This window comes from Mycteria americana, chromosome 2 (assembly GCF_035582795.1).
Source record: "Mycteria americana isolate JAX WOST 10 ecotype Jacksonville Zoo and Gardens chromosome 2, USCA_MyAme_1.0, whole genome shotgun sequence".
Lineage (NCBI taxonomy): Eukaryota > Metazoa > Chordata > Aves > Ciconiiformes > Ciconiidae > Mycteria > Mycteria americana.
Window position 1 is genome coordinate 109219203 of NC_134366.1, and position 24939 is coordinate 109244141.

Sequence of the window (24939 nt, forward strand, 5' to 3'; positions counted from 1 at the left end):
TATTCTTTTCTTTCATTATTCAAGAAGATACCAGTTCATTTGTTAGACATACCCCAGGTTTGCAGGTAAGAAATGTTCCTAGCATGCAAACCAGAATCAGTTAACTTCTGTAGCCATCCACTCGCATCAGTTTAGTGGACCCCCTCAGCTTAACTTAACCTAAATAATTATCACCAATTTTTAACAGACAGCCTGCAGACCACAGATCAGCAGAAGGAACAACATACTAACTATCTCATTGTAGGTATTGCAGCTCCTTAGATCCAGAATGGACCTTGAAACATGTGTCACACAAAGAAATAATATAGGAACAAAGGATTATCAAAGGTCCCTTCAGTCATTGAGTCCTACCCCCCATTCCCATTTAACCAAGGATTATACATAATCCCAAAGCATCCTCAAAGCCTCTATTCCATGAACTCTCAGCTGCAGACAGCTCCCGAACACCCTACAGCAAGCCCTAGACCCAGAGCCGTAGCTGCTACAAGGAGAGAACAGGAGGAATCAAGGGCACCATCACCACTGGTATATTTATTGCAGCTTTACATAGTTGCTAGCACATGTGTAGCAAAAACAACTTCCCCTCATCATGTGGTGAACAAAAAATATTGTCTCCAGATTCGGCATGAGGGAAAAGCAAACAAAAAGAGACCGTGTGAAAGTCAGTCTAGATTTAGGAAATGTGTTTCTGACTGAATTTCCCCTCTCTCAGCTTGGATTGACGTCCACACTGTTTATCAAATATTTCAGCGTTATGGGAGGTGGAGGTCCACGCTGAGGGTGATGAAGAGAGGGCATCCCTGTGGAAGTGATGGGCTCGATGGTCCCTTCCCCTCTCATTAGCTCAGGCTCAGCTGTTTCCCTGTTTCCAGACTGAAAAGAGAGCTGGGAGAGGGGACTTTTATTTCCCCGGGGACAGAGACATCATCAATTATCTGCCATTCCCTGCTGCAAGCTGTCAGTGAATAGGGCAGAGAAAGAGTACTGATAGGATTTCACCTTATCCCTCGACTCTGCTGATGGGCCCATCATTCAACTGCCATGCACTTAGCACGGGCAATACTAATTATGTTAATTATGCTCCTACAGAGCGCATGCTTATATTAGCATTAAGCAGACTGGTGACTTTTTAAAAGGAAACATCAGTGGTTCATTAGCTATATAAATTTAAAAATGTAAGCGTACTCATTGCATCCACTGGTGGATCTCTCGAATCTCAAAAGCATTTAATACCATTTTAGATGTGCAATATGCTTTATATTGAGAGCAAAATGCATACTGTATCTAGAAGACAAGCAGCATTATATCAGATAACTACTAAATGCAGACTTAGAAACTTGGTCACTGCATTGGAGTAACACCAAAATCCCCTTGGTAGTGTTCATCTGTAGGGTTACTGGTCAGGTCAACAAGAGATCTGGATAAGTCCTTGTGGGCTAAGCCTTACTGAAATTATACTAGTGACTATATCTATGTGCAGAATCACAATACAACTGTATTATTAAATTCAGAAGTAGATTTATTTAATAGGTAGCACAGAGGTCTGTGAATGGTTTGAGAGACAGGAAAATAAATCCCCCTCTGCAAAGTATATTACAACGTGACAAATACTCATCACTCAAAATGTATTTCCTAGATGTGGAGATCATAAATAATCCATTGACATGGTGCCCGTATGCAGCCACTGTCTACGTGAATCTGGGCTAAGGGGCTGCTGCTAGTAGGCAGAGTCGGTGCGATTTTGTGAGGTCAGTTGGAAGTATCTGAGATGTCAGCAATGTAAGTTTAAATCTTAAGAACAGACTGTGTTTGTACAATAGAGTCAACCTCTGACCTGACAAACTGAAAAGTAACTGAACAGAACTGGGAGATTTCATCAGTTCTGACTCTGTTACCTCCTTTTATCACAGTTTTCTTCTGTACAGAAATGAAACATACATTAATCACCAAGATTATATATAATATATATAGAGAGAGCACAAGCCTATCTGGGCTCTGAATTCTGACCATTTTATGCAAAAGCAAAGCAAAAGTAGCTCCAGGCAGGTCTTCAATTTGCATTTCGATTGCTCTTCCACATTTCCTTCTGGTGTCTTGAGGAAGGTCTTAGCTACTAAAGCATTGCAAAGCCATCCGAGTGCTTGAGCAAAACAAATAAGTAAATTCCTTTTCCAAAATTACTACTTTTTTAAGTTTCCCCGAAGCAAAAGAAAACCTAAACACTTCCAGTATGTGTGCACATGGTCACACATGGACATAAAGATTTCGTTTGGAGCGGAACCCGTTCACCTTTCATTCACATTAATACAGAAGATATTAATTCTGTAGAAGTTGTTAGCATTTTGACAAGAGTTTTGAATCTAAAGTAATTATGTTTTTATAGCCAATGTGGTCATGACTAGGACCCAACTTCAAGTTTGGTTTTATTCCTCTTATGTTTTGAGGAATGGCTGATGTTTATGCAGTTAAATCTCCTTTGACTGTTAGCGTGGTTTAGCTTCTACCCTCATGGGTCTCCAGATGCTGGTGGTGAGGGTGTTAATCAGGGCAAGTGCTGAACACTTGCAAGGGATTTTCTGCTCCTTGGCACTCTGGACCCAACTTTTAATGCAAATCCTTGTATGCAAATGGGAGCATACAGCACGCAGCATAACCGTCTTAAGGTTATTTGCAAAACCAAAGGCAACTTGCTGCGCAGACCCCCAGAGTACCGTGATCGAGTGGTTTCCACTTTGTCTCTCAGGAGCTGGTTCTCAGTGGGGTTTGAACTGTTAGACGTCAGCTGGCTTAGGCAGACGCTGTGCCGTCTACAGGGATGCGAGGTTTCACCCTGGAAGCTGCAAAGCGGCTTCTGCCAAGAGCGGGGTATCGGCAAGCTTGAGCAGAGCTCAGCCCTGCAGAGGTGTGCTGAGGGCTTTAAGGAGCTAGGGGTGAGTGTAGGGCCAAATTTGGGCTCTCATTGACTGAACTCAAGTATCTCCAGCTGTGGCTGGAGCATGTTTATCCCTGTGCGAGTTAGCCAAAGCATCCTCACTGTGGTTTCTCCTGAGCCTCCAAGGAGCGGCTGCTCCCGAGCCCTTTCTGCTCCCACCCTCTCCCTTTCCCCCATCTCTCCTGGACGTGGGTTTCGGCCCAGCGCGGGTGCTCACGACCCTGGTCTGCCTGAGAGCAACTTCTTTATCCCAAGGGTTTATCCTCGCTGTGGACAAGCTGGCTCAGCCCTGAGCTGGATGCGCTGCGTCCGGGCTCAGCCGGGGACACGAGCGGTGGAGCACCGTTACCTGCTGGCCACAGCGGGGAGAAAACTGGCCTTAACTGCAGCCCAGGTGGTACCTCTGAGGGATGTCCTGTCACAGGGGGCAGCTCTCGCTTCCGAAACAGAAAGATTTACACTGTTTTGGTTGTGCAATAGAGAAAACTTCACGTTACCAGTAGTGCTGGCAATGCTGAGACTGGAAGAAGTATTTCTGGTGGAGCTCTTGCAGACATATTCCTGACAAAGCAGCTCCTTGGGCAATGCAGTCCTCCCCACAGAGAAGCAGTAGCTCGCCATGACATCTACTGCCACCTCAAAGAGTATTTACCCAGCTTAGTGCTACAAATTAAACATAACTGGACGGCACACAACGTTTCCCCATGTATTTGCTTTCTCCAGTGAGTGTTTGCCGTGCAGGCACCATGTAGCTCTGGTGCTTATCTTTAATAAATACGTTCGGTTGAGAAGGCTTGTGTTGTAAATCTGTGGCCTTCACAAGTGCCTGCTTTTTTGGGTGCTCATGATCATTCCTCATCTGTGGGGATGAGAGGGTGATTTAAACTCGCTGTCATCCCCTCGGCCCCGTAGGTCGCAGTTTCACAGAGCATTAGCTCCGTTGCCTGCGGGCAGCTCCAGCCCTTGCCATGCCGTTCTGCCTCGGCACCAAACTCACCCCTCAGCCCAGCTGTTGGAGTGAAATGAACTGGGGGTATGGAGCATGCTGGGTCCAGCTTTTAAAATAAATGGGAAAAAAATATTAAAAACTCTCTTTTTCATTTTTTTTGTCAGGTTATTTTTAAGCTAGCCTAGTTTCTCAATCCGTTTCACGGTGCAGCGGCGTTAGCAGCCGCGCTGGCACCCCGGGAAGGGGGAGGCAGTGAGAAGCCGGGTGCTGCGGGATGGGGGAGCCGGCCCCTGGCAGCACCTGAGGACCAGTGCCCTCTTCTCCAGCATCCCGCTTCCCCTCCCGCTCCCTGCTCTGCCGCCTGGCCTCAGCTGGCCCTAACGCTGCTCGGACGGCTCGGTGAGGCCATTCATCTCACCAGAGCAGCACAAAACCAAGGCAGCTTAAAAATCTGCTTCGTTGTCTGCCGAGGGCAGTGAGCACTGGGGTCAGGATACCAAAAACAGTGGAGCAAGGAGGAAGGGAAGAGGGAGGCATCCCCCTCTCCCCCTGTGGCAGCAGCAAGCTGACGGAGCTGTTGTGAACCACGGCACTTGTTTGCTATTTCTGTACGGGCGGATTGAAACCGCTTTAGTTTGGTGCAGTTGCCGAGCTGGGCATTGGAAATGAGCACACACAGAGCAAGTGTGCTGAGCCCCCCCGAACACATGAAAGGCAGAGCATACGGTGCCTGGAGCTTGTTTACTCGCCTCTCGTCGTGGTGGAGAGCATCCCTCTCTCATCACGGCACGCCGTGGCTGCATGTACACCCACCGTGTCTTCCTTCTCAGCAGCCAGGCGGGAACAGCCACGGGGAAAATGAGCAAGGATCAAAGGGGAGCTGCAGGACTTGATTCATGCTGAATGAACCCTCTTTTTTTTTATTTTAATATATGTAATAACACTTCACGGTGATGGTGAGAGCCCTCTAAGAGCTCTGCACATTCCCAAAATAATCTCCAGGACACTCTGATGTAGCAGATTGGGACGGCAGGCCTGGGGGGAAGCATGCTGGGCACGGCAGAAATTGGGGATGGCGTTGGAATTAGCATGCTGAAGCATCTGGTTTCTAGTCCCCCATCCAGACCCTCTTTGTGTCTCCGGCACATTTTCAGTAGACTCTGGGCTGTAAGTCAGAAGCGAAAATAGGACCATTTCATTTTTGAGGTGGAACGATTTGGCGATGCAAACAGATTCGTGCCCTGGCTCGCGGCCCCTCGTGGGGTTCAGTTACCCCTTACCAGGTCTGATGGGCACCAGGCAGTCCCGGCCTCAGTGTCTGCCTCTTACCCTCCATCGTCACTGACCTGCTTTCTGTTGTTTTTCAGGAATATCTTCCAGGCTTCCCGAAATCATGTCAATAGGATCACATTCATACTCTCCAGGAGGTCCTAATGGGATTATTAGAAGCCAGTCCTTCGCTGGCTTCAGCGGGCTTCAGGAGAGACGCTCCAGGCAAGTGCCGTGCTGTCTGAGGGGAATTTCCAAATCAGGCCCTATGGGAGCCCTGGGGTTTAGGGGGTGAAGGTGGAAAAGAGGTGAGAGAGGACTGCCTTCTCTCTGACTTGCCAAAGAAAGCCTTCTAGGCTAAAATATCTCTCTATATTGTTCGTATAACTAAGCTGTTACCCTCTGCCTTAGCTACCAAGTGCCTGTTTGCCTCTCCCCCATTAATGCAGGGCTTCCTCACATGCCTTAGAGCTGTGAGAGAATTTCAGAGAATCATTTTAATTTACTAACTTATGCAGTGATCTTTTCAACATATGAAATGTGCAGGAACATGATACACTTCCCACCGCCCCCAGTTTAAGACCATTGCTACCTAAAAGACAGTTTTCTCATTGCCACGCTGCTGTGAATTCAAAACAACTCCGTTTCCCTTGCGGGGCCGCCTTCGTGTCCTGCTGGAAACGGGGCAGAACTTGGCTGCAGAGCCTTTCCTTGCACCGCCCTTTAGCTAGACAGGACTTAGGGCTTTGACTCAGGCACTGACCAAGTCAGCCAGTCCCTGATGCCCCCAGAAGCTACTTTACAGTTAATTTTAATTTGTGTAAAGCCTCCGAGTGCCAGACCACCAGGTAGCAATGGAGGAGGAACGGCAGGCAAAGGGTCGCCTCCCATCGTCCCCTCAAGTCAGTGATGGTTGTTAGATGCTGACCTACCCCCATAGGTGCCAAAGAGGCACCTATATGCGGCACAACTATCCTCCCTCTGCCATACAGAGCTACCTATGGTCCATGCTCAAGGCCAGCGGCGTGATGCTGTCCTCCAGACACACTCTTAACCGAGCCCCAAACTCCCTTAGGAGCCCCCGGGCTTTACACCTGAGATTATCTGGGCTCCCTTTTGTTTTTAGCACCGGGATGTAGCTCAGCCCTTTTATAGCTGTGGCTGAGCGATGTGAGGCAGGACAGGCATGGTATAAGACAGGGAAACGTCTGATGAGCCTCAGACTCGGCCTGGCGTTTCCAGACCAGCGTTCGTATCTCGGCAAGGCAACTGGCACATCAAAAGCTGACAGCACGTGTCCCAGGCTGCTCAGACCTCTTAACCTGTGAACAAACGCAGTCCTTTAACTGGCAGGCACAGAAGCAGATTCGTTTCTGCTAGCAGAGGTAATATCAGAAGATTTCTTCAAGCTACGCTCCTTTGAGATCTTTATGATTTATAGGGGTTTCCTCCTCTTTAATGTTCATTTTGCAGGTGTAACTCCTTTATTGAAAATTCCTCTGCACTCAAGAAGCCCCAAGCAAAGGTGAAGAAAACGCATAATTTGGGCCATAAGAACAGCACCACGCCCAAAGAGCCCCAACCTAAAAGGATGGAAGAGGTCTACCGAGCCCTGAAGAATGGCCTGGAGTAAGAGCCTTTATCCCGCTTGTTGATTGAAGCTTTCTGTGACATTTTAGAGCCTAGAGAAACATATCACAGGAACAGGGATCCTTAATCATAGGAGAGGAAAATAGACCTCTTGGAGCCCGGATTGTAACACTTAGGATCTGAAATATTTGTACGGGAAATGGGGCAAAATCCCATTTCCACTCCCATTGCTAGGAAAGCTCCCAAAGGCTGGGATTTCAGCATTAGAATTTTTTTGCTCCGAATTTCCTAGAGTCCTGTCAGAGGCTTGTATCACCCTTAAGATAACGTCCCAGACGATAACAGGGCTTTTACCAGCCAGATACAGGAGCAGCGACTGGAAGGCACCAGCCCGTAAACTAAGCAACAGATTAGCTTCCTTGAAACTGGTTGTTCAGTGTAAGGAGAACACCGAGCTCTTATACGCAGCTAAATAAGTGGCTCCTCTTTATTCCCAAAAAGGCAGCAGGGAGCTGCTTTTAGGACAGATCAATGTAAATGAGTTTTTGTCTGAAAACGGATCCAATGAGGAAAGCATTTGTTGCACAGATTTTCTTTTAGGATGGTCAGCAGCCAGCTCGGTATGTGCTGCAGAGCTCATGCATCCCTTCTCTGGTTTGTGTTTACAGCGAGTATCTGGAAGTTCACCAGACAGAGCTGGATAAGTTGACTACTCAGTTAAAAGACATGAAAAGAAACTCACGCCTGGTACGTGTCACGCTTTTTCATCGTGCGGATGCACAGTAACCTTCTTGAGGTGCTGGAGCAGCCATGGGGTGGGAGTGGGATACAGGGAATTTGTGTTGATGCTCTTCTTCCCTTCCAGCCCTGGTCTTGCTTGTGATTTCTATTGACTGGCAAACATTACTTTCTCGTGGTGCTGTTATGTTGCAAAATTAATCACAGTTCTATCTTCTCTGTTGCAGGGAGTTCTGTACGATTTAGATAAGGTACGTTACCCCCTTTGACACTGGTTTTGCAAGGAAGCGTTAGTATTGGTACGGTGTACATAGCTGGCATGGGAAACCTCTCTCAGCCGGACCTACTGCCCAGGCCAACACCATCGAGGGAGAAGTTACCTGACAATTTGCACTTGCGAAGGAAGAAGTCCCGCTCCCCTCCTCTTCCCAGGGGCTCGGGTATTGCCCGGTGCCTCCACCAGCCAGCTGTGCTCGCTAACCCGGCACCGAACTTACCCTATCAGCCCTTCCTCAGGGTCTGTCAAGTTAAACTGGCTCCGGGACAGGCACAGGGAAGGAGGCAGAGCCCTGCCAGGGGAGGAGGGAGGCGGAGGAGCGAGGCCTCCTATTTCTGTCCGCTGCCAGCCGTTAAATTCATCGCCTTGTGCGACTTCGCCCTGCCAGCTGCAGGCGGGTGGGAGGCTGGCAGGGGCATGCCACTGTGGGAGCCAGCTCAAGTCCCGGCTCATCCCTGCTCCTGCCAGTCCTGGGGAAGAAAAGATTGAAAAATTGAAAATATTTTTCCCTGCAGGAAAATTTGGGTGAAACAAAAGGAAAGCTTTCAAAAACATTTCCTGAACAAGTCTGGCTTTTGTTTCAGTCAAAATGCCAAGCTTGGTTTTGCTTTCAAAAACAGTTTGCCTAGGAAGAGGATGGATTTTGAAATGCAAAACCCGATCAATTTTAATACAGGTTTTCAAAGTACTGAGAATACTGTATTTTGAACTAAAAAAGCTCAGATCCTTTTTTTTTTTTAAGAATTCAAAGAACTAGGGAAATCCCATGAAAGAAAACCTTTTTTTTGTCAAAAATACATTAGGTACAGAAGTCAGTGAGCTCCATTGTCAGCTGCAGATTAATGGTGGTAAGGTGGGACAGCTAACTCCAGATTCACGGGCAACCAAACCCTGCATGTTTTAAGGAGGAGTTTCTCAGCCTCATGGGGACCTGAAGACCCGAGCAGAGCTAGCGTGGTGATGACTTACTGATTTATTTAAATGTGCCTCACCCTCTGCCTCTTCCTTTCCTTCAGCAAATCAAAGCGGTCGAAAGATACATGAGGAGGCTGGAGTTCCACATTAGCAAGGTAATGAGCACTCCTATCGTCTTTCTTCTGCATCTGCTCCTGTGCTATTAGGAAAACAAACCCTTGGCCTCCTGCTACCCCTCCGCTCCGGGGAGGCCGCCTTGACGAAGCCTCTCCCAGATTCAGTATTTTTACTGCGATGGGCTGGTGGTCGGAGCCAAAGAAAGGGTTTCCATGTGGTTCGTAGCCCCCGAGGTCCAGCCGTGCCCCGAGGCACTCCCACCTGGCTTTTAGGTAGAGAGAGAACGCAGGGTCAGGCGCTTGCTGGGAAACATCTCTCTCATTGCATGCTTATCGTTAAACTATAGGTAGAGAGAGAATTGCATCTGAAAGTCATTTAATTCGCCGGTTGTCTCTACTGTACGCAGCAGCTAGATTGGATTTATTCCTGGATTTCACTGCTAATGCTCTTGCTGCATGGTTTGGGGCCCACATCCACTTGATTACATTGGTGAGAATAGTCAGTAGAGGTACTTGTGATTTATACTAATACATTTTAGAGCTGGACAAAATCCATGGCATGTATTCTCTTACTTATAAACATATCTGCTAGCGATTAGTTGCTTTTCTGAGCCTGACAAAAGAATGAATTATTTTTGACGGATGAAATGTCTTTTGAGAGTCATTTGAAAAGTGTTCACGCAGCTTGAAGTGCTCCAATTATGACAACCCATCCAAACCTTTTAATTTCAGTCTTCTCTTACTCCTGGAGCCGAAAAAAAAATATAAATCATCGGGCGATAGACTGAAATTTTGTTCCCCAAACGACCCTCTCTCTTGCTGGCAGCATGAATGGCAAAATTAGTGCTTAAAGAACATTTCCATTCAAGTCCTTCCCACTCTAGCCTGCTCAGAGCTAATGGTTTCAGGACTTATAATAGGACTGAAAAGCACCGAACACAAGAGGTAATGCTGGTCAGTATTACTCAAGCTTGCCGAGTACATTAGTTCACTTTCTGTAACCCACAGCAACAGAGACAAAAGGAGCCAAGCTGTGCTGCGTTAAAACCAACGGGCTTGGGCAGGTAAAGAAACAGCTTTGTTTCTAATGATAGAGAAGGTCTGTTTCAGCTGTACCGAATCAGGGCCGCAGCGATGCCTTCTGCCATCTATCCGCTGCCGCTCTGTAGAGGAAGCAGAGCGAGGAAAACGGGATGTGCAGCAGCAGACCCCACGTATTTAGGGGGGCAGAGGAGCGTGCCCTAGCTGCGCTCGCATGGGCAGGGGCAGGACATCAACCCTGGGCTAACGCTCCGCCCGGGTGGCAGAAGTAAATACCAAGTGACAGCTATTTATAGCAGCTGTCTTTAGCTTGCTGACTTGCAAGCGAAATAGGAGTGGGTATGACTCCAAGAAGCTTTTTTTGTAATTTTGAAATGTCAAAATGCTACCTGTGCCTCCAATACCCTTTGCTGAACTCTTTCACTTTGCAAAGCAGTCCCTGTTTTGGTTAGGAATCCCTCAAGTCAGAGGCTTCAGCCACCGGGTATCCAAGCTAGCCTTGTAAAAGTTGACCTAATGCTTTGAAGCCGTCAGGAAGAACAGTCCCGCTCCAAACAAATAAGCAACAACAAGCATTTTGTTAGAGGTTAAGCAGGCTTGGAAAATGGGATTTGGAACACGCCTGGATTGTCACATCAGGCTCATCTCTAATGCAGCAACACAAGTCTTAGACTGAGGAAGCCAAGGCGCTGGAGCTTTCATAGAGAGAAACTCCGCTGTGAAAATCCACTACCAAGCAACAAGCACCATGGGGCACAGGGCGATTGCTTGATGTCAGAGACAACAAAGGAAGAAAGTTATTCTAGGTAAAAAACAAATATCATCCTATCTTAGCAGGGACATTAGAAGCAGAAAGAAGAGACAGCTTCCTCTTTCCTTCTCCTCACCCTGATAAAGTCAGATTAGAAAACCTACATCTGTATCTGGCACATTAAGTTTATATAAATTTATACCACTATATATAGCTGGTGTATATATATATGTATATATATACGCACACACAGCAGCTATACCACTGTAGACTCCCACCGAACAGCTCAGATGGAGCAAATGTATACATTCAGTGCAGGGATCAGAGGGAAAAGGGAAACCAAAGCATGAGACACACGTAAATCCATTGCACTCTGAAGCTAGGTCCAGGTGAGGCTTTAAACTGTGTGTGAGTAGGTTTTGCAAAACTGCCAGAGTGCTTATGAAATGTTGCGTGCCTAAGTCATGCCAAAAGACTTTAAGAAGATGACTAGGAAATTATGTGAATGCCTGTGGAGCTGAAGTTCAAAACTTTCTTAATTTGACATCAGCTGTTTCTAAGTCCTTTACTTGTGCTGATTTTGACTATGACTCCCAGTTTCTGGAGGACAGGCAGTGAGATTTCAAAAAAAAAAAATCACTCCCTGCTTCCAATATTACCTATTAGTCAAATATTGCAACAACCTCGATCCGTGGCTGGCGTTAGCAATGCAGGAGACATTGCTGGCCCTGTTAAACGTGCCATTTAACACGTCCAGTCCCCTTTGGCAGTGTAGATGTTGCAGTTGCCTTTGAAAGAGCTCTTCCACACTGATATATTTGAGAAGCTTGCTGCGTGCCTGCCCTACCGTTATGATTGTACGTAGCCCAGACAGGGGGGAAAGGGAGTAGCAATGGTTAAAGGCATGCAGGGCAGGCAGGTGAATTGCTGGCAGCATCTGGTGTTGCTGTACTGAGATTTTTATAGCGGAAGTTATTTTTATCTTGTGTTTCTTTTTCATAGACTGTAACAGGATCACAGCTTCATTTGCTCACCCCTTCCAATGGCTTAGTTTCCTTGTAATGCAAATGACGGCATTGTTTGTTGGTTTTATTTTGTTGGGTTTTCTCAGGTTTTTTTCAATGCACCCTCATTGTTCCCACTAGGTGGATGAGCTCTATGAAGCCTATTGTATCCAAAGACGTCTCTGTGATGGTGCCAGCAAAATGAAGCAAGCCTTTGCAATGTCTCCTGCCAGCAAAGCAGCTCGAGAGAGTTTAACCGAAATCAACAGGAGTTACAAGGAGTACACAGAGGTACATCCTCCTCAGTTTAGTCTTTTGCTCTCACACTCTTTGAAGGCCAGGGGAACTTTGCCACTGATTTCAGGGAGAACGTCATCCAGATAAAAGAATGAAAAGGAAAATTCAGCAAAGAAGAGTTATTATTTATTTGTTTGTCTTCAGGTGAATACCTGATGACTTACAAAGACAGGTTACATGGGCCCAAAGAGTTCCTTGAAATAATAATGTTTATGTTCGACAAGAGCAGAGTTATACCCAGGAACTGCTGCACATGAAAAAAGCATAAATCTGCCCCAAACCTACATATATTCGAACTATGTCTTTCCCACCCCGCAGATTTTGGGATGGCAGATTGGCTGGAATTCACGTGTATACAGACATCTGCTGCATCCTATCCGGTTTTACTTGCTGTGATCAGCATCTATGTTATTAAACAGGCAGTGGATGAAGAAAGGTCTAATAATGTTGCAAACATCCCAGCACACAAGCTGTGACAGCCTTCCAAAATCTGAAGGAAGAACTGGAGAGGGTCCGGTACCTGTCTCCAACAGTCTTTTTTTTTTTCTTAATGCAGTCTGTGTTTCTTGAGAGATTAAAAACATACTGGGAGCCACTTTGGCACGGAGCTGCTGCTGGCACATGTGCTGGCTGGAGAGGACTGGGACAGTGACCGGGTTATGCTTCAAGGGCCACAACTGCCCTCTGCCAGTGGGAGGATTAGAGCGCAAAGAAGAAGAGCATGGGGTTACATTCAGCTTCGGCGTGAGCAGGCGTAGCTCAGCTGCCATTTTTAGGGCCAGACCTAGCTAAACAGCAAGGAGGGCTCTGGCAGATTGATTTTACTGCAAAATATCTTTCATCTGCATAACAGAATCTTCCCTTCCAAATAGACCTTAAAAAAGAAAGGAAACCCAAAAAAAGAAAAGAAAAAAAAAAGGCAGAAAGAGGGTTTGTCTGACCTCACTGTTCTCTTTTCGAACACAGAACATGTGTACCATAGAAGCAGAGCTGGAAAACCTATTGGGGGAGTTTTGCATCAAGATGAAAGGTAATTGCCTTTTCACCTTTCCCTTCTTTCTCCAAAACAGCAGCAGTCGCTGTGCACGTTAGCGAGGGCATCGAGACATGCTAGTGTGACGTGTATTTATGGTAGGTGCGGTTTTCCCCCACCGCAGCCATTGCTGAGCCTTCGAACCCCCAACTTACACCCCTGCCCAGTGGAAAGGATCACAGAGCCAGGAACATCAAAGCTTACAGAGAGACTTTCTGAGATGCTGCTTCTTGTTTTCAAGGCTAGTTATCTCCCTCAAACACTCCTCCTAACAGCCAAAGCAATTCTGTTTTGAAGGCTGCTGTACCTTTTGCCTCTATTTCCATAATCCTTTAAGATGATGACTGGGAAATTATGTGAATGCCCATGGAGCTGAAGTTTAAAATACGTTCTTAATTTGACATCAGCTGTTTCTAAGTCCTTTACTTGTGCTGATTCTGACTACTGCTATTTTTGAACAAATGTAAAAAAGCAAAGAGCCAGGGATAGTTTACCATTTAAACACCTAGATAACTCAGTGGTGGCATTCACCTTTCCGTTTTATTCCTTGTCTTTACGACAGGGGACTTTATGGGTTTGAATACAATGGAATCAGTTTTACCTGAAGCCTCAGTGAATCACCAGGTATTGCTAATGCTGTTATCCCTTTAAGACTAAATGTCTTAAAGAAGAGATTGTGGGGGGATATCTTTTTTGGATCTTCAATCACTGGGATGAAAATAGTTCTATAAAACAAAATCAGTATCTAAATATTCATGCACTCTTAATTCTTCACTTGAAATCTTGCCATTTAAAAAATCCACAGTATTGCTGGTGGAGTTTTTAGAGCTCACAAATCTCATACAGGGTTTTGGTTCTGCCTGGCTTGTCACAGTTGTGAGTTAGTTGCATCCCATGGTTGCCCTGCATAAAACATGATCTAGCTTAGATTAAGTTAAAATAGTTAATCCGTGCTCCCATATTAGAGAAAACAAGTGCAGCAGCTGTTAGAGTTCTCCTAGCTCCATCCCATAGCACCAAATCTCAGGTTTTAAAGCCCCCACTCTTCAGTACTGGAAAGGCAGTCAAAGATGCACAGATGTAGAGTTACAAGATGGACACACAGAGCCTGAGCCAGATACTGCTATACAAAAACCCACAGCAGAACTGCAGCGTGGACATGCTGAAGGAAACACAAGGTCACGCAGTGTAGAAAGGGAATTGCATCAGGCCAGGTCCCTCGGAGCATTTCCTTCCCTGCTGTAAATGCAGTGCAACGTACAGTTCCTGAGAGCAGGATACGTTGCAGGAAGGTGTCATGGCATCGCAAGTGACTGGGCTGAAAAGGTCTGGCCCCTTCTCTTTTGTACGCCCAAATCCTCCAGCAAAGCCCAAGGGCTCTCGAGGAGCCAGATGCTGCGCTCACATGCAGGAGCAGAGCACAAACCACAAACAACAGCTACTTCTGAACACAGTTCTCATAACATAAAGAAGCCCAAGTTAGAAAATTGCCAAGAGAAATGGTGTATCGTTAAGTATTCTCTAATTAGGACAGCTAAGATTTCTATCTAGATAGTTTTCCCTATCTAGATAGTTTGCCCTAAGGAATAGGAATCCAACAGGACAATCCAGCCATTGCTATTGCTAAAGCTCACAACAGCTCTAGCACAAAAGCCTACAGATCACGCAGCAAGCTTCCCCCTTATGTTATACTGCAGCATATCCAGCTAACTTTAGGATCTAATTTAAAATCAAAGCATTCCTCTCCCCAAAGCTTATCTGTTCCTAGCCATTCCAGTGAAAGTTATTTTTATTTTGTGCCCTCTGTCACTTACACTGAAAGCAAGCCAACCTACACAGTGCTGTCAGGCAGGGGACCCACACTGTGTTTTTATGACTGATATTTTAAAAAAAAAGCCTAATCATTTTTCAAAATATAGATAGTAAACTTGGCAGCAGGCTTTGATTAATGCTCAGGATTAATCAGCTGTTGAAATGAAACAGGGAAACGCAGTGTGGAAATTTAGAAGTCCCTGTATGGAGTTTATGTGTCCTCTTATGATGTATAGGGAAATACCCCTATACGTGGTGCTTAGGGACATGGTGTAGTGGTGGTCTTGGTAGTGTTAGGTTTACGGTTGGACTTGATGATCTTAAAGGTCTTTTCCAACCTATACGATTCTGTGATTCTGTGATTCTGTTGGAAGTGCCAGGACAGCAGGAGGTAAAACGCTGAGCCGTTTTACTCAGGGAGAGCAATACGCTGGCCTGACGCACCAGGGGCTCTGCAGCACGGAGCCCAGCACCAGCAGCCACAGTCCACGTGTCCGGCATCCTGCACACAAGCAGAGGTGTACATGCTGCATGGACTTCAGTGGCCCTGCCAATGAAGGACACTCGTGTCCTGCCACCTTACCGCAGCCACGTAATGACCCTATCCCTTAATTACGTATGCTGACACCCCAGGAGCAACCTCCCACCCGACCTGCATTAGAAGCCCAGGACACTGCTTTTACAAAGGCGTGACATTTGAAATGGTACGATAGAGCCATTGGCTCCTGCCATACGTTTAGTCCCCAAGAGCCATTCAGTTACCAAAAAGTTGTTTCCTCTGAAAGTGCCTATCCCCCGTAATCAAGTCAGCACTTAGCCCCCTCTTCCTCAGGCTGGAGAGACTTGGCCAGTGCCTTCCGCTGCAGCAGCTCAGCTCCAGGTTCATCTCTCCTGCCGCTTCCTTCCGTGTCCCTCGGCCCAAAGTGGTGCCTGGTTAGGCCAGTCACTGCTCACAGACCTCGACTCCGGACAAGGTCCATGTGGCGTTTTAAGCTGTATTCCCCCTCCCACCCCATCCACTGAACAAAGAAAGGGCCTTTTATTTTCCTCAGATGCTTTCAGTGATGTCCCAGCAGAGATCAAATTCACTTACAAAAGCATGCCTGGGGAGAGAGAAGCAGCAGTGGAGTGCTAGTAAGCTTAAATTATTTATAAACAGTAAATAAATTAGAAAGGAATTGGTAATATGAGCTCTGAGCAAGGGCTTCTCTGCTCTGCTAAACAGTAAGATGAGCGAAGAAAACTCTTTTCTGGTCAAAGAAATGGAAGAGGAGACTCAGTGGATCACAGGGACAGGCCATGACTGCATGCAGGGGTCTGGTTGCTCCCACAGTCCAGCAGCAGGACTAATTCACCCCAGTAAATAAAGCCAACATTAGGGTTCGTCTTGCTTGCCTTGATTTTAACACACCGATATATGTTCAACCACGGCATTTTAGGATAAATGCAGCGCATAGACCCCAGAAAGTTTGTTTTCATTCCTTTCTCTGCCACAGGCTTTGTATGTGTCCTCAAACTGGGGTTTTTTGGGTGTTGCAACACTAGAGACATAGTTTTAGGCTTACCCAGGCAAAGCTGGGTAAATTTTTATACCAAAACAAGTGCAATAGTTAACTACTGAGGAGATCTGTGAGAAAGGAGAGGTTGCCTCTGTGGAGGCAGAGGATTAGAATAATGAAAATGAACCAGTTGCATCCGGTAGAAGAACAGGTCACAAGGCCAGGAGAGGGATGGTAACGTCCTTGGGATTTCAGGATGGTCACAAACCTCAGGAAAATTTCCATTTCATATGCACAGTGCCAATACAGAAATAGCATCATCATGACCTACCTTTAAAAAAATTTTGGGGAAAAAAAAATCAAGCCAAGATATACCACAAGTGCTTTGCTGCACTACTTCTCCCCCTCTGGGGAAAGACGGGATAAACCTTGTATTACAGTCGTCAGTCATGTTTCTTGCTGTACTTGCTATTGAAAGATACTCGGATCGTACGGGAATGATAATGTTAGGGAAACGCCAAACAGAAGGAGCCCCTCGTGTTTCTATTAAGGAACTAAAAAGGAATCTGTGTTAAAATGTATAGCTCGGTTTGATTAGTGTTAAGCAGCAAGCACTACATGGTAATCAGCAGCTCGCCTACGCATCATGGTAGTACGGGTGCTAAGCTCGGTTTCTGAAGCCAGATGACGTCAGGAAGCTGCTTCTCCTTTTTCTATAATTATTATAGAATAATTTGAGCTGTTGTAGGAAAAAAAGCTGGAAAGTGCCTATCTTTGATATGCAAGAAATCACAACCCAATGAATTGTATACCAAAAAAAAGGAGAAGAAAGAAAATTAATATTCGGGGGGGCGGGTAGTCTTGGTTTGGAGGGTGCTAAGGCAGCAGTGAGAGGGGGGTTAAAAACAGCTGCCGGCGGAGCGGCTGCTGGGGGGCTGCCGGCATCTCCCCCGCAAGCGGGGCAGCGGCCCCGGGGTACCCCGCGGCCGGTCACCGCCGCACGTGGCTGCCCAGGCCCTCCCACAGCCCCGCCGTGTCTTTCCTTCTCAGGTCTGGCTGGCTTCGCTCGGCTCTGCCCGGGAGATCAATACGAGGTACGTCTGCGTTGGTTTACGGTTTGTTTAATAGCAAAAGAGTCAAAAGGAAGGCAGATTGCTGCTGCTTTTTACATCGCAATGAATAAAGCCTTTTCACATCAGCACCCCGAGAAACAGCTATTATTTTTCCTGTATATGCTCTGAAAAACCTTGCAGTTCTCTTTATGTCTGCCTATGTCAGGGCATCTGTCAGAAGACCTGAAAAGTATATTCAGAGCACTGGGTGATGGCTAGTCGAAGAACTACAAGTGCTTTTTAAAATTATTTTAAAAATTTAAATTAATAAAAACTAAACCCACAGGCAAAACTCCCTTATTTTTTAAGTGTCTCCCAGAATGAGGGTGTGCTTCTCACTGCCTTATTCATGACAAACATTTCTAATTCCCCTGGAAAAAAGCGTATGCCCCATCCCATGCACGCAAAGCAAATTGAACAAGTCCTTGCAAGCGTCCTTTACTGAATGTTTAGACTTTACCTCACCATAAAGCAGAGTAGCAGAAAGACACAGAATAACCATTTCTTGAGACCCAGATGTTACCTGCTGTGAGGCTGTGTCAGGATCTCTGGTCACTGCAACGTTCCAGTGGAGAACATCAAGGGCAGGTTAATTGGAGATGGATTAAAATAAAAGCCTCCAGCTCTATCCAGAACAGAGCTAGCCCCGCAAGAAATTCACAGCAGCTTGGTAACGCATCCCCCCAACCTGTACTTCCCAGCTGTCTTGATCATCAATTCATTTGTTCCCACTCTCGTTCCCTGTGACAAATCTCTTCTGCCGCTTTCACGCCTGCAAGCAGCGTGTGCTTCCTCTGCGGGGCCGATTAGATGGTGCAGGTCTCTCCCAGCCAGCCCCACAGCCCAAAATGGGCTTGCTGCTCCTACCGCTTCAAACTGTGTTACTGCACTGTGGGGCTCATTCATTTCCATCACCAGCCAGCCAAAGTCTCGGAGCTGGGGAGGCTGCTGAGTGGGGATGGCCAAAAGCTCACCTACCCTCTCCCCTGCCTGGGAAAGCAGCAGATCCGCCAAGGTGTAGGTGTTAGGAAAGGCCACGGGGGCTTTCATCCTGCCCTCCCAAATCTCCCCCACCTCCACTGCCACTTTCCCTGTAAATAGAGTTAAAACTCCTGCGGCTTCTTTGTTATGAGTCATCTAGTTATAGGAAGGTGAAAGCTGGGGTGAGGGGTGCCTTACCAAAAGGAGCGATTAGGAGAGCTGAGAGGCAGAGCTCCTGCAGGATAGACCTTTCCCTTCTGGCTCGATGGGGAGCAGAAGGGCAGCACCTACACCACTAACTCTTCCAACCTACTTCAGACCCTTCCCCCAATTCTGTTTCTGATATTTGTGCATCACGAGAGCAGATTTCTCAAGCAAATAAGAGGATTTTTCTTCTTCAGATTTTCATGCGTTATGGTCGCCAGCGATGGAAACTGAAAGGCAAAATAGAAGTGAATGGCAAGCAAAGCTGGGATGGAGAAGAAATGGTTTTCCTCCCTCTCATTGTGGGACTGATCTCCATTAAGGTACGCATGCTAGCTCCTTTGCCTGAAAGCAAGGCAGGAGTCGAGAAGCTGCCTTCTCGTGCACTATCAGCAAAAATGCAGCAGCAGGTCATTAAACTGTTTGGAAATGAGCCATCATTAGTATTTCCAGCACACCTACTGGAATGAAGTGCTATAGAATTGTCCAATCTAGATGCTACAAGACTGTAATCAGTTTGGGAGTCCTGTGGGAGAGGTTGTCCTAACTCTCCCCAGGCTGGTGTCACAGCTGTACTAACATGTCCCTTGCCTCACATCGCTCTCCAGCAACTCAGATTATTTGCACCAAAGCAAGGGAACACTAGAAACCTGTTTGCTAACAGTGTTCAGGAAAACAACAGCAATGAAAAACCCCAAACCAAAAAATCTCACTACTGATGAGTTTTTTAATACTGCCCAGATAAGAGAGCAGCATCTGCTGATCTGGAGAAATACAGAGGGCTCTCATTTGAACACACACAGGGCCAGCTGGGCATAAGCTTGGAGCAGTCCTGAGGTCCAGTCTCGCCACCCTGTGCAGAACAGCGGTGCTACACTGTGAGGTAGCAACACTGTGAAGCTTCTGCTCACACTGAGATGGGGATGTGTAGAAAAACCACTCCGACCTTTTGGCAGCTTCCCAGAGCACAGCAGCTCCCAAAAATTCTTAATGAAAGGCCCTCTGACTCCATGCCCTGTTCCCCAGGGAAAGAACAATTTTTGCAACTCCTAGCAATCAGCAGCGACTTTTCCTCCTAAACCGGAGTCTTTCCATCACTGCTCCATCCCCTCATTGCCCCAGAGTTACAGGAGACAAATACATAGAATAGGGCTCCTTTGGGAATTACTAAGTAGGCCAGCTACATCAGGAGATTGCCTGACATGAAAATTGTCCGTTGCTGAGGGAATATTAGACAGGAAAACATCCAATATGCTCTCCCTGTTCCTACTCTTCCCTTGGGCTCCACTTATGGTCACTGCAAAAGACCAAATACAAGATCGGATAGCCCCTGCGTCTGAGCCAGTATGGTTGTTCTCTTCTGACACCCAAAAAACCATAAAAAACCATAGAAGCATGATCATATGCAACTATGCATTTATTAAAAAAAAAATAATCTGAATTTTCCCCTAAGTTAAGAAGATGTAACAGAGTCATATTTTAGAAGCCTTTTAGGAAGGGGTCCAGGCCAGAAAATCAAAACCATTGCCTTGTAATTAAGGATTGCAATGCCTTGTGTGGTCCTAGATATCCTGTTCTTGTCTCTTCCAGGTCACAGAAGTTAAAGGACTTGCTACTCACATCCTTGTGGGAAGCGTTACCTGTGAGACAAAAGACCTGTTTGCAGCTCGGCCTCAGGTGGTTGCAGTAGACATTAACGACCTTGGCACAATAAAGCTGAACCTTGAAATCACCTGGTAGTAAGTAGAGCTGGCTGGTTGGTCACTGGGTCAAGCAGTTGTAAGAATTCAACCAAAGAGAAAATGTCTATGTGGTCCCTTCTCTCCTTTTTGCTCCCTGCTGAGGCAGATGGGGAAGGAATAGTGGCCCAAGTGTGGGAGATGAGTAGTAGTTCATGGTCAGCCACAGGTTCCCTGTGTTGCCTGTGGCAAATGGATTGGTTCCTAGGTTCTTAGCTGTGCCTAGTTTCAGCTGTTACAGTAGATGTGGTGAGTACTGACATTACGAGGCATGTGAAACGGATAGGGATGAGAGATCATAGAACTGCCTAAAGAGTATACTTCTTCCCCAAGCTTAAGAAAGAGGCACAACTGAGTCGTCATATATTCATTAAATTTTTTTAGTATTAGTGTAAAGTTCAGTGGGGTTGCTCTGGATTTACTCTAGCATAGCCAAGTTCAGGAGTTGGCCCATCTTTAAAAGCTGGCTTTTAAGGTCTTCATACACCATGAGGGTGGTGGGAAATCTAGCATTGTCCATTGTAGACGTGGTGCTTAGGGACATGGTTTAGTGGTGGACTTGGCAGTGTTAGGTTTATGGTTGGACTCGATGATTTTAAGTGTCTTTTCCAACCTAAATGATTCTATGATTCTATCTGCATTGGTCAGCATAGGTAAGCTGATGGTGTTAGGATTCAAACCCAAGTCTCACAGCACTTTAATAAAATTAGTAACTGTCATTTCTAAAGAAGCACTGATGCTTTTAGCTTTTACAGTCATGTATGCTGTTTCTTGTAATGCAATAAACATGAAGCCAGCAATAACAGCTACTGGTTTCCTTTATAACGCAACAGCTCTATTAATAGTAGAGCACCTTTCTCATTAGTATGTGTGACATTTGTCAGCTCAAATCCAAGAATACTTTTCATGTGAGAAGAATAACATCAGACTACACTACATAAATGATTGGTGAGAGTAGGATAAATGATTTCTGAGAGTGGAATACTTTTACCAGAACCGAAACCCACACTTCTGAGCCTGCTGTCTAATTAACATTTTCTTTTAAACACTTCTGTTAAAAAACTTGTTACCTCTGGGTTTTGATGTGCTAATAAACCACCTTTTCAAAAATCCTTTCCATGGACCTGAAATTCCTTCTCACTCAGCCTAACAACCATTTTTTTCTGCTTGTGTGTCCATAGCCCCTTTGATGTTGAAGACTTGACCCCATCCACAGGAAATGTGAGCAAGGCATCTGCTCTCCAGAGGAGAATGTCCATGTACAGCCAAGGCACTCCAGAAACACCAACTTTCAAGGACCACTCATTCTTTGTAAGCTCTGTTTGGCTTCATGTTTATGTAATGAGAAGCACTAGAGCAGCTCAAACACTGCAAACGCTTCGTGGCTTTACACGTCTAAGCCTTTTTTCCCTGGTTCCAGCAGGTTACCCTTACAAATACTTATAAAGCAAGTGCATTCCTAGCTGCTAATCCTAAGAAGTGACTATGATCCTGGCATCTTTGAAACTATGTGGCCAATTATTGCATACCTATTCTTCTTGCCTGACTGCTATAATACTTGAATAATCTTTATGAAATGTGTGTTCATTTTGTAACAGTAACAACCATTACAGCAGTATTATTTTTAATGCATCCCATGGTCAAATTTGCCCCTGTATCAAAGATATTCACAGGGTGCTCTTACATTTTGGATGAATCAAATTCTGAATGCTTAATCAGGACTGTTTATTAAGCTGAATAGGCCATCTGTACAGATAGGAATTTTACAAGTGCTGCATCCCATGCCTGTAATTTAGTACTTTGCTACAAGGCATTCCTTTAACTTGCCCTTCCTCACACCCTGTTTGCTTCAACTGTTGAAGAAATGGCTGCATCCCCTGCAAGACAGGCCAAAGTTGACAATCTTAGATGCTCTGCAAGACACTTTCTTTGACAAGCTTCGTCGCAGTCGCTCTTTTAGTGACCTGCCATCGCTCAGGCTAAGCCCAAAAGCAGGGCTAGAGCTATATGTGAGTCCTGGTTTTCGTTTGATGAGGGATTTTTTCAGTCCCCGTGTGGCATATCCATTCCCACGCATGCTTCATGTGTTACTCTCTGTTGCAACTCACTCATTTTGCTGACTGATTAGAGGGGAGAACACAACTGGGAGAGCCCATGCTGCTCACATTAAATCAAAGTTCCTCTTGGTTTCTACAGGGATAATGATCAGAAGCCAGCTATCTGTGGGCGGAGAGCAGGGCAGGAATATAAGCCAGCATGGTATTCTTAAAAATGGCCTGCTACACTGATTGATGTTATACATTTGCCTAGTAACATGACTTTCAGATGCTAAAAGTATACCCATGTTGGGGAAAAGAAGAAATGAACCTTTCAGTATAATTATGTTTAGGGAAAAAAAGATGCAAGTTTTGGACACTTTAACCTTATGCACCTTACTAACTTGTGAATGCCTATAGTTCTTTCCAGCAAATTGTCAGCAAAATAGTAGTTGCCTTTCATCTGTGCTGTGCATTTCCGTGCGTGGGCCACATAACAAAGCAAGATTTGTAGGTCACATAGGCAGGTTGTGACTCCTATAATGATTTTTCCTCATAGGTCAGTCAGAGAGATGAACATATGTATATGTCGTGGTCATTTTTGGGTCTGTATACACTGTTTTTGCTTCCTAAATGATCAATGTCCTAGTCAATACACCACCACACAAATTCTTCTGCTTCCTTTTGGCAGAAACTCACGTTGAACAGGACTCCTATTATTAGAGATATCCATGCCACACACAGAACATACTTTCAACAGAAAAGAAATAGCATAGTAATATCACCATTAAAATGCCATGACAGTAGCGAAACTTTTGGAGCAAACTGTGTTAAATTTTAGGGATTGCTATTTTAGAAGTCAGAAAATAAATACAATGGAAATCTATAATGGGTACAAAAATGCAGCCAAGGTGGCTTAAGTACAACCCCATTAAAAAGAGACATGCCGCAGGAACTAGAGCAGTGAAGTGGAAATGCTGCCTGAGGAAGTCTGGTAGGATGAGCAGAATTCGAGTCTCTGTTCTGGGACTCACTTCCTAGAGCTCTCTGCTTACCCAAGAGACGCTGAGCCCAAGTTTTCCAGCAGTTTTCCTGCTGAAATCAGGAGCCATGCCAGATGAAAGCAGAAGTTGGATTTGAAATATTTTTCCCCATCTCTCAAGTCTTGAATGCTTCTTTAATCTTTTTCCTTGCATTTTTCTTTCCTGGGCACATACTGTATTTTTTTTCTCTTTCCAGTGCTACATGAAAAACATTTTCTCTCTTTCTCTACTATCTTTGCAGTCAAATTTGCCAGATGACGTCTTTGAAAATGGAATGGCAACCACCGAGAAGCGACCTCTTTCTTTCACTTTTGGCGACCTGCCTTACGAAGACCGCATGCTCCCTGCCAACGCAGCAGAGTCCTCTTCTGCTCACGTCAGCTCCAGCCCTGACATTGCGACCCCCACCCAGCACCGAGCTCTCAAGTCCTCCAAGAGCTCAAGCCTGGACTGTAGCAGCAGTGACTCCCGCAGGGACTCTGTCAGTGAGCCAAAGGACCTGCCGTCCCAGGGAGAGGGAGCAGTGGTTGAGAACAAGGCCACCCCAAGGGCAGCTCCTGAAGTTTGCCAAAAAAACTCTGATGCTGGGAGCGATCGTGTCTTTATAGAGACAAGCGTCCCGGTGTCTCTCCTGCAGGACACAGATGAAGGTTCAGAGCTCAAGCCCGTGGAGCTGGATACCTACGAGGGCAACATCACGAAGCAGCTGGTAAAAAGGCTTACGTCAGCAGAGGCACCCATGACCCCAGAGAGGCTGCCGTGTGAGGGGTCCATTAGTGGGGAATCAGAAGGATATAAGTCTTATCTTGATGGAAGCATTGAAGAAGCCTTGCAAGGGCTTCTCTTGGCTCTTGAGCCACATAAAGAGCAATATAAAGAGTTCCAGGACCTGGACCAAGAAGTGATGCATCTGGATGACATCCTAAAAGTGAGTACGTTTTCAGAAAATAGTACTCTAAAGAAAATCTGAGCGGGTAGAATGTCCTCCCCTGCCTTGCAAACATCAACGTAGGGTTTTTGGAGATCGGTAAAATTCCTTAGTAGCAGTAGATTTGCTCCTGCTTGGAGATCAGTAAAATTCCTTAGTAGCAGTAGATTTGCTCCTGCTTGGAGCATCCTTTCACAGTGTTGCATTTTTAAACTTGTCGGCAATGTGCTTACCATAGCCTTGTATCCTCAAGCAATGGATCTTTTAATCTACTCGAAACCTGAGGGAAAGAGAAAAAGGTGCAGTGGCAGGGGGGTAATGAAATTATACCCTTCTGTGAAGAAACCGCTTGTGAACCCGTTACTTGTGCCATACTGGAGATCAGATTATATCCAACCTTCTGTCTTTAAAATCTGTGGGTCACATCCTCGGTGGGTGTACTTTAGCATACTACCCGTGAACTCCGTGGAGCTGTGCAAAACCACACCAGCTGAGGATCAGGCCTTGTAGCCATAGAAGCTGAATTTTCTAAATTGCCAAAGAGATTTAGAAGCATAAGCCTCACTGAAGGTTGCCATCCCCACATCACCTAGGCTTTTTCCAAGCCTTTTCCTTTTCCCCCATCCATTTGTAAAATGAGAGACATCCTGTCATTACACCAGGATGGACGTAA

General features: G+C 45.8%; 1 protein-coding gene across 3 annotated transcripts in view; it reads left to right on the forward strand.

Moving 5' to 3' along the window:
* The window catches only part of RIPOR2 (RHO family interacting cell polarization regulator 2), a 69616-nt gene that overhangs the window by 29154 nt on the left and 15523 nt on the right, over positions 1 to 24939 (forward strand). For all 3 annotated transcript variants that reach the window (XM_075494249.1, XM_075494250.1, XM_075494251.1), the window contains exons 2-13: positions 5249 to 5375; positions 6624 to 6779; positions 7409 to 7487; positions 7706 to 7729; positions 8772 to 8825; positions 11724 to 11873; positions 12846 to 12909; positions 17274 to 17317; positions 18718 to 18843; positions 20111 to 20259; positions 21441 to 21570; positions 23580 to 24266. In XM_075494249.1, the coding sequence (XP_075350364.1) occupies positions 5249 to 5375; positions 6624 to 6779; positions 7409 to 7487; positions 7706 to 7729; positions 8772 to 8825; positions 11724 to 11873; positions 12846 to 12909; positions 17274 to 17317; positions 18718 to 18843; positions 20111 to 20259; positions 21441 to 21570; positions 23580 to 24266 (1790 nt within the window). The remainder of the gene's footprint in view (positions 1 to 5248; positions 5376 to 6623; positions 6780 to 7408; positions 7488 to 7705; positions 7730 to 8771; positions 8826 to 11723; positions 11874 to 12845; positions 12910 to 17273; positions 17318 to 18717; positions 18844 to 20110; positions 20260 to 21440; positions 21571 to 23579; positions 24267 to 24939) is intronic.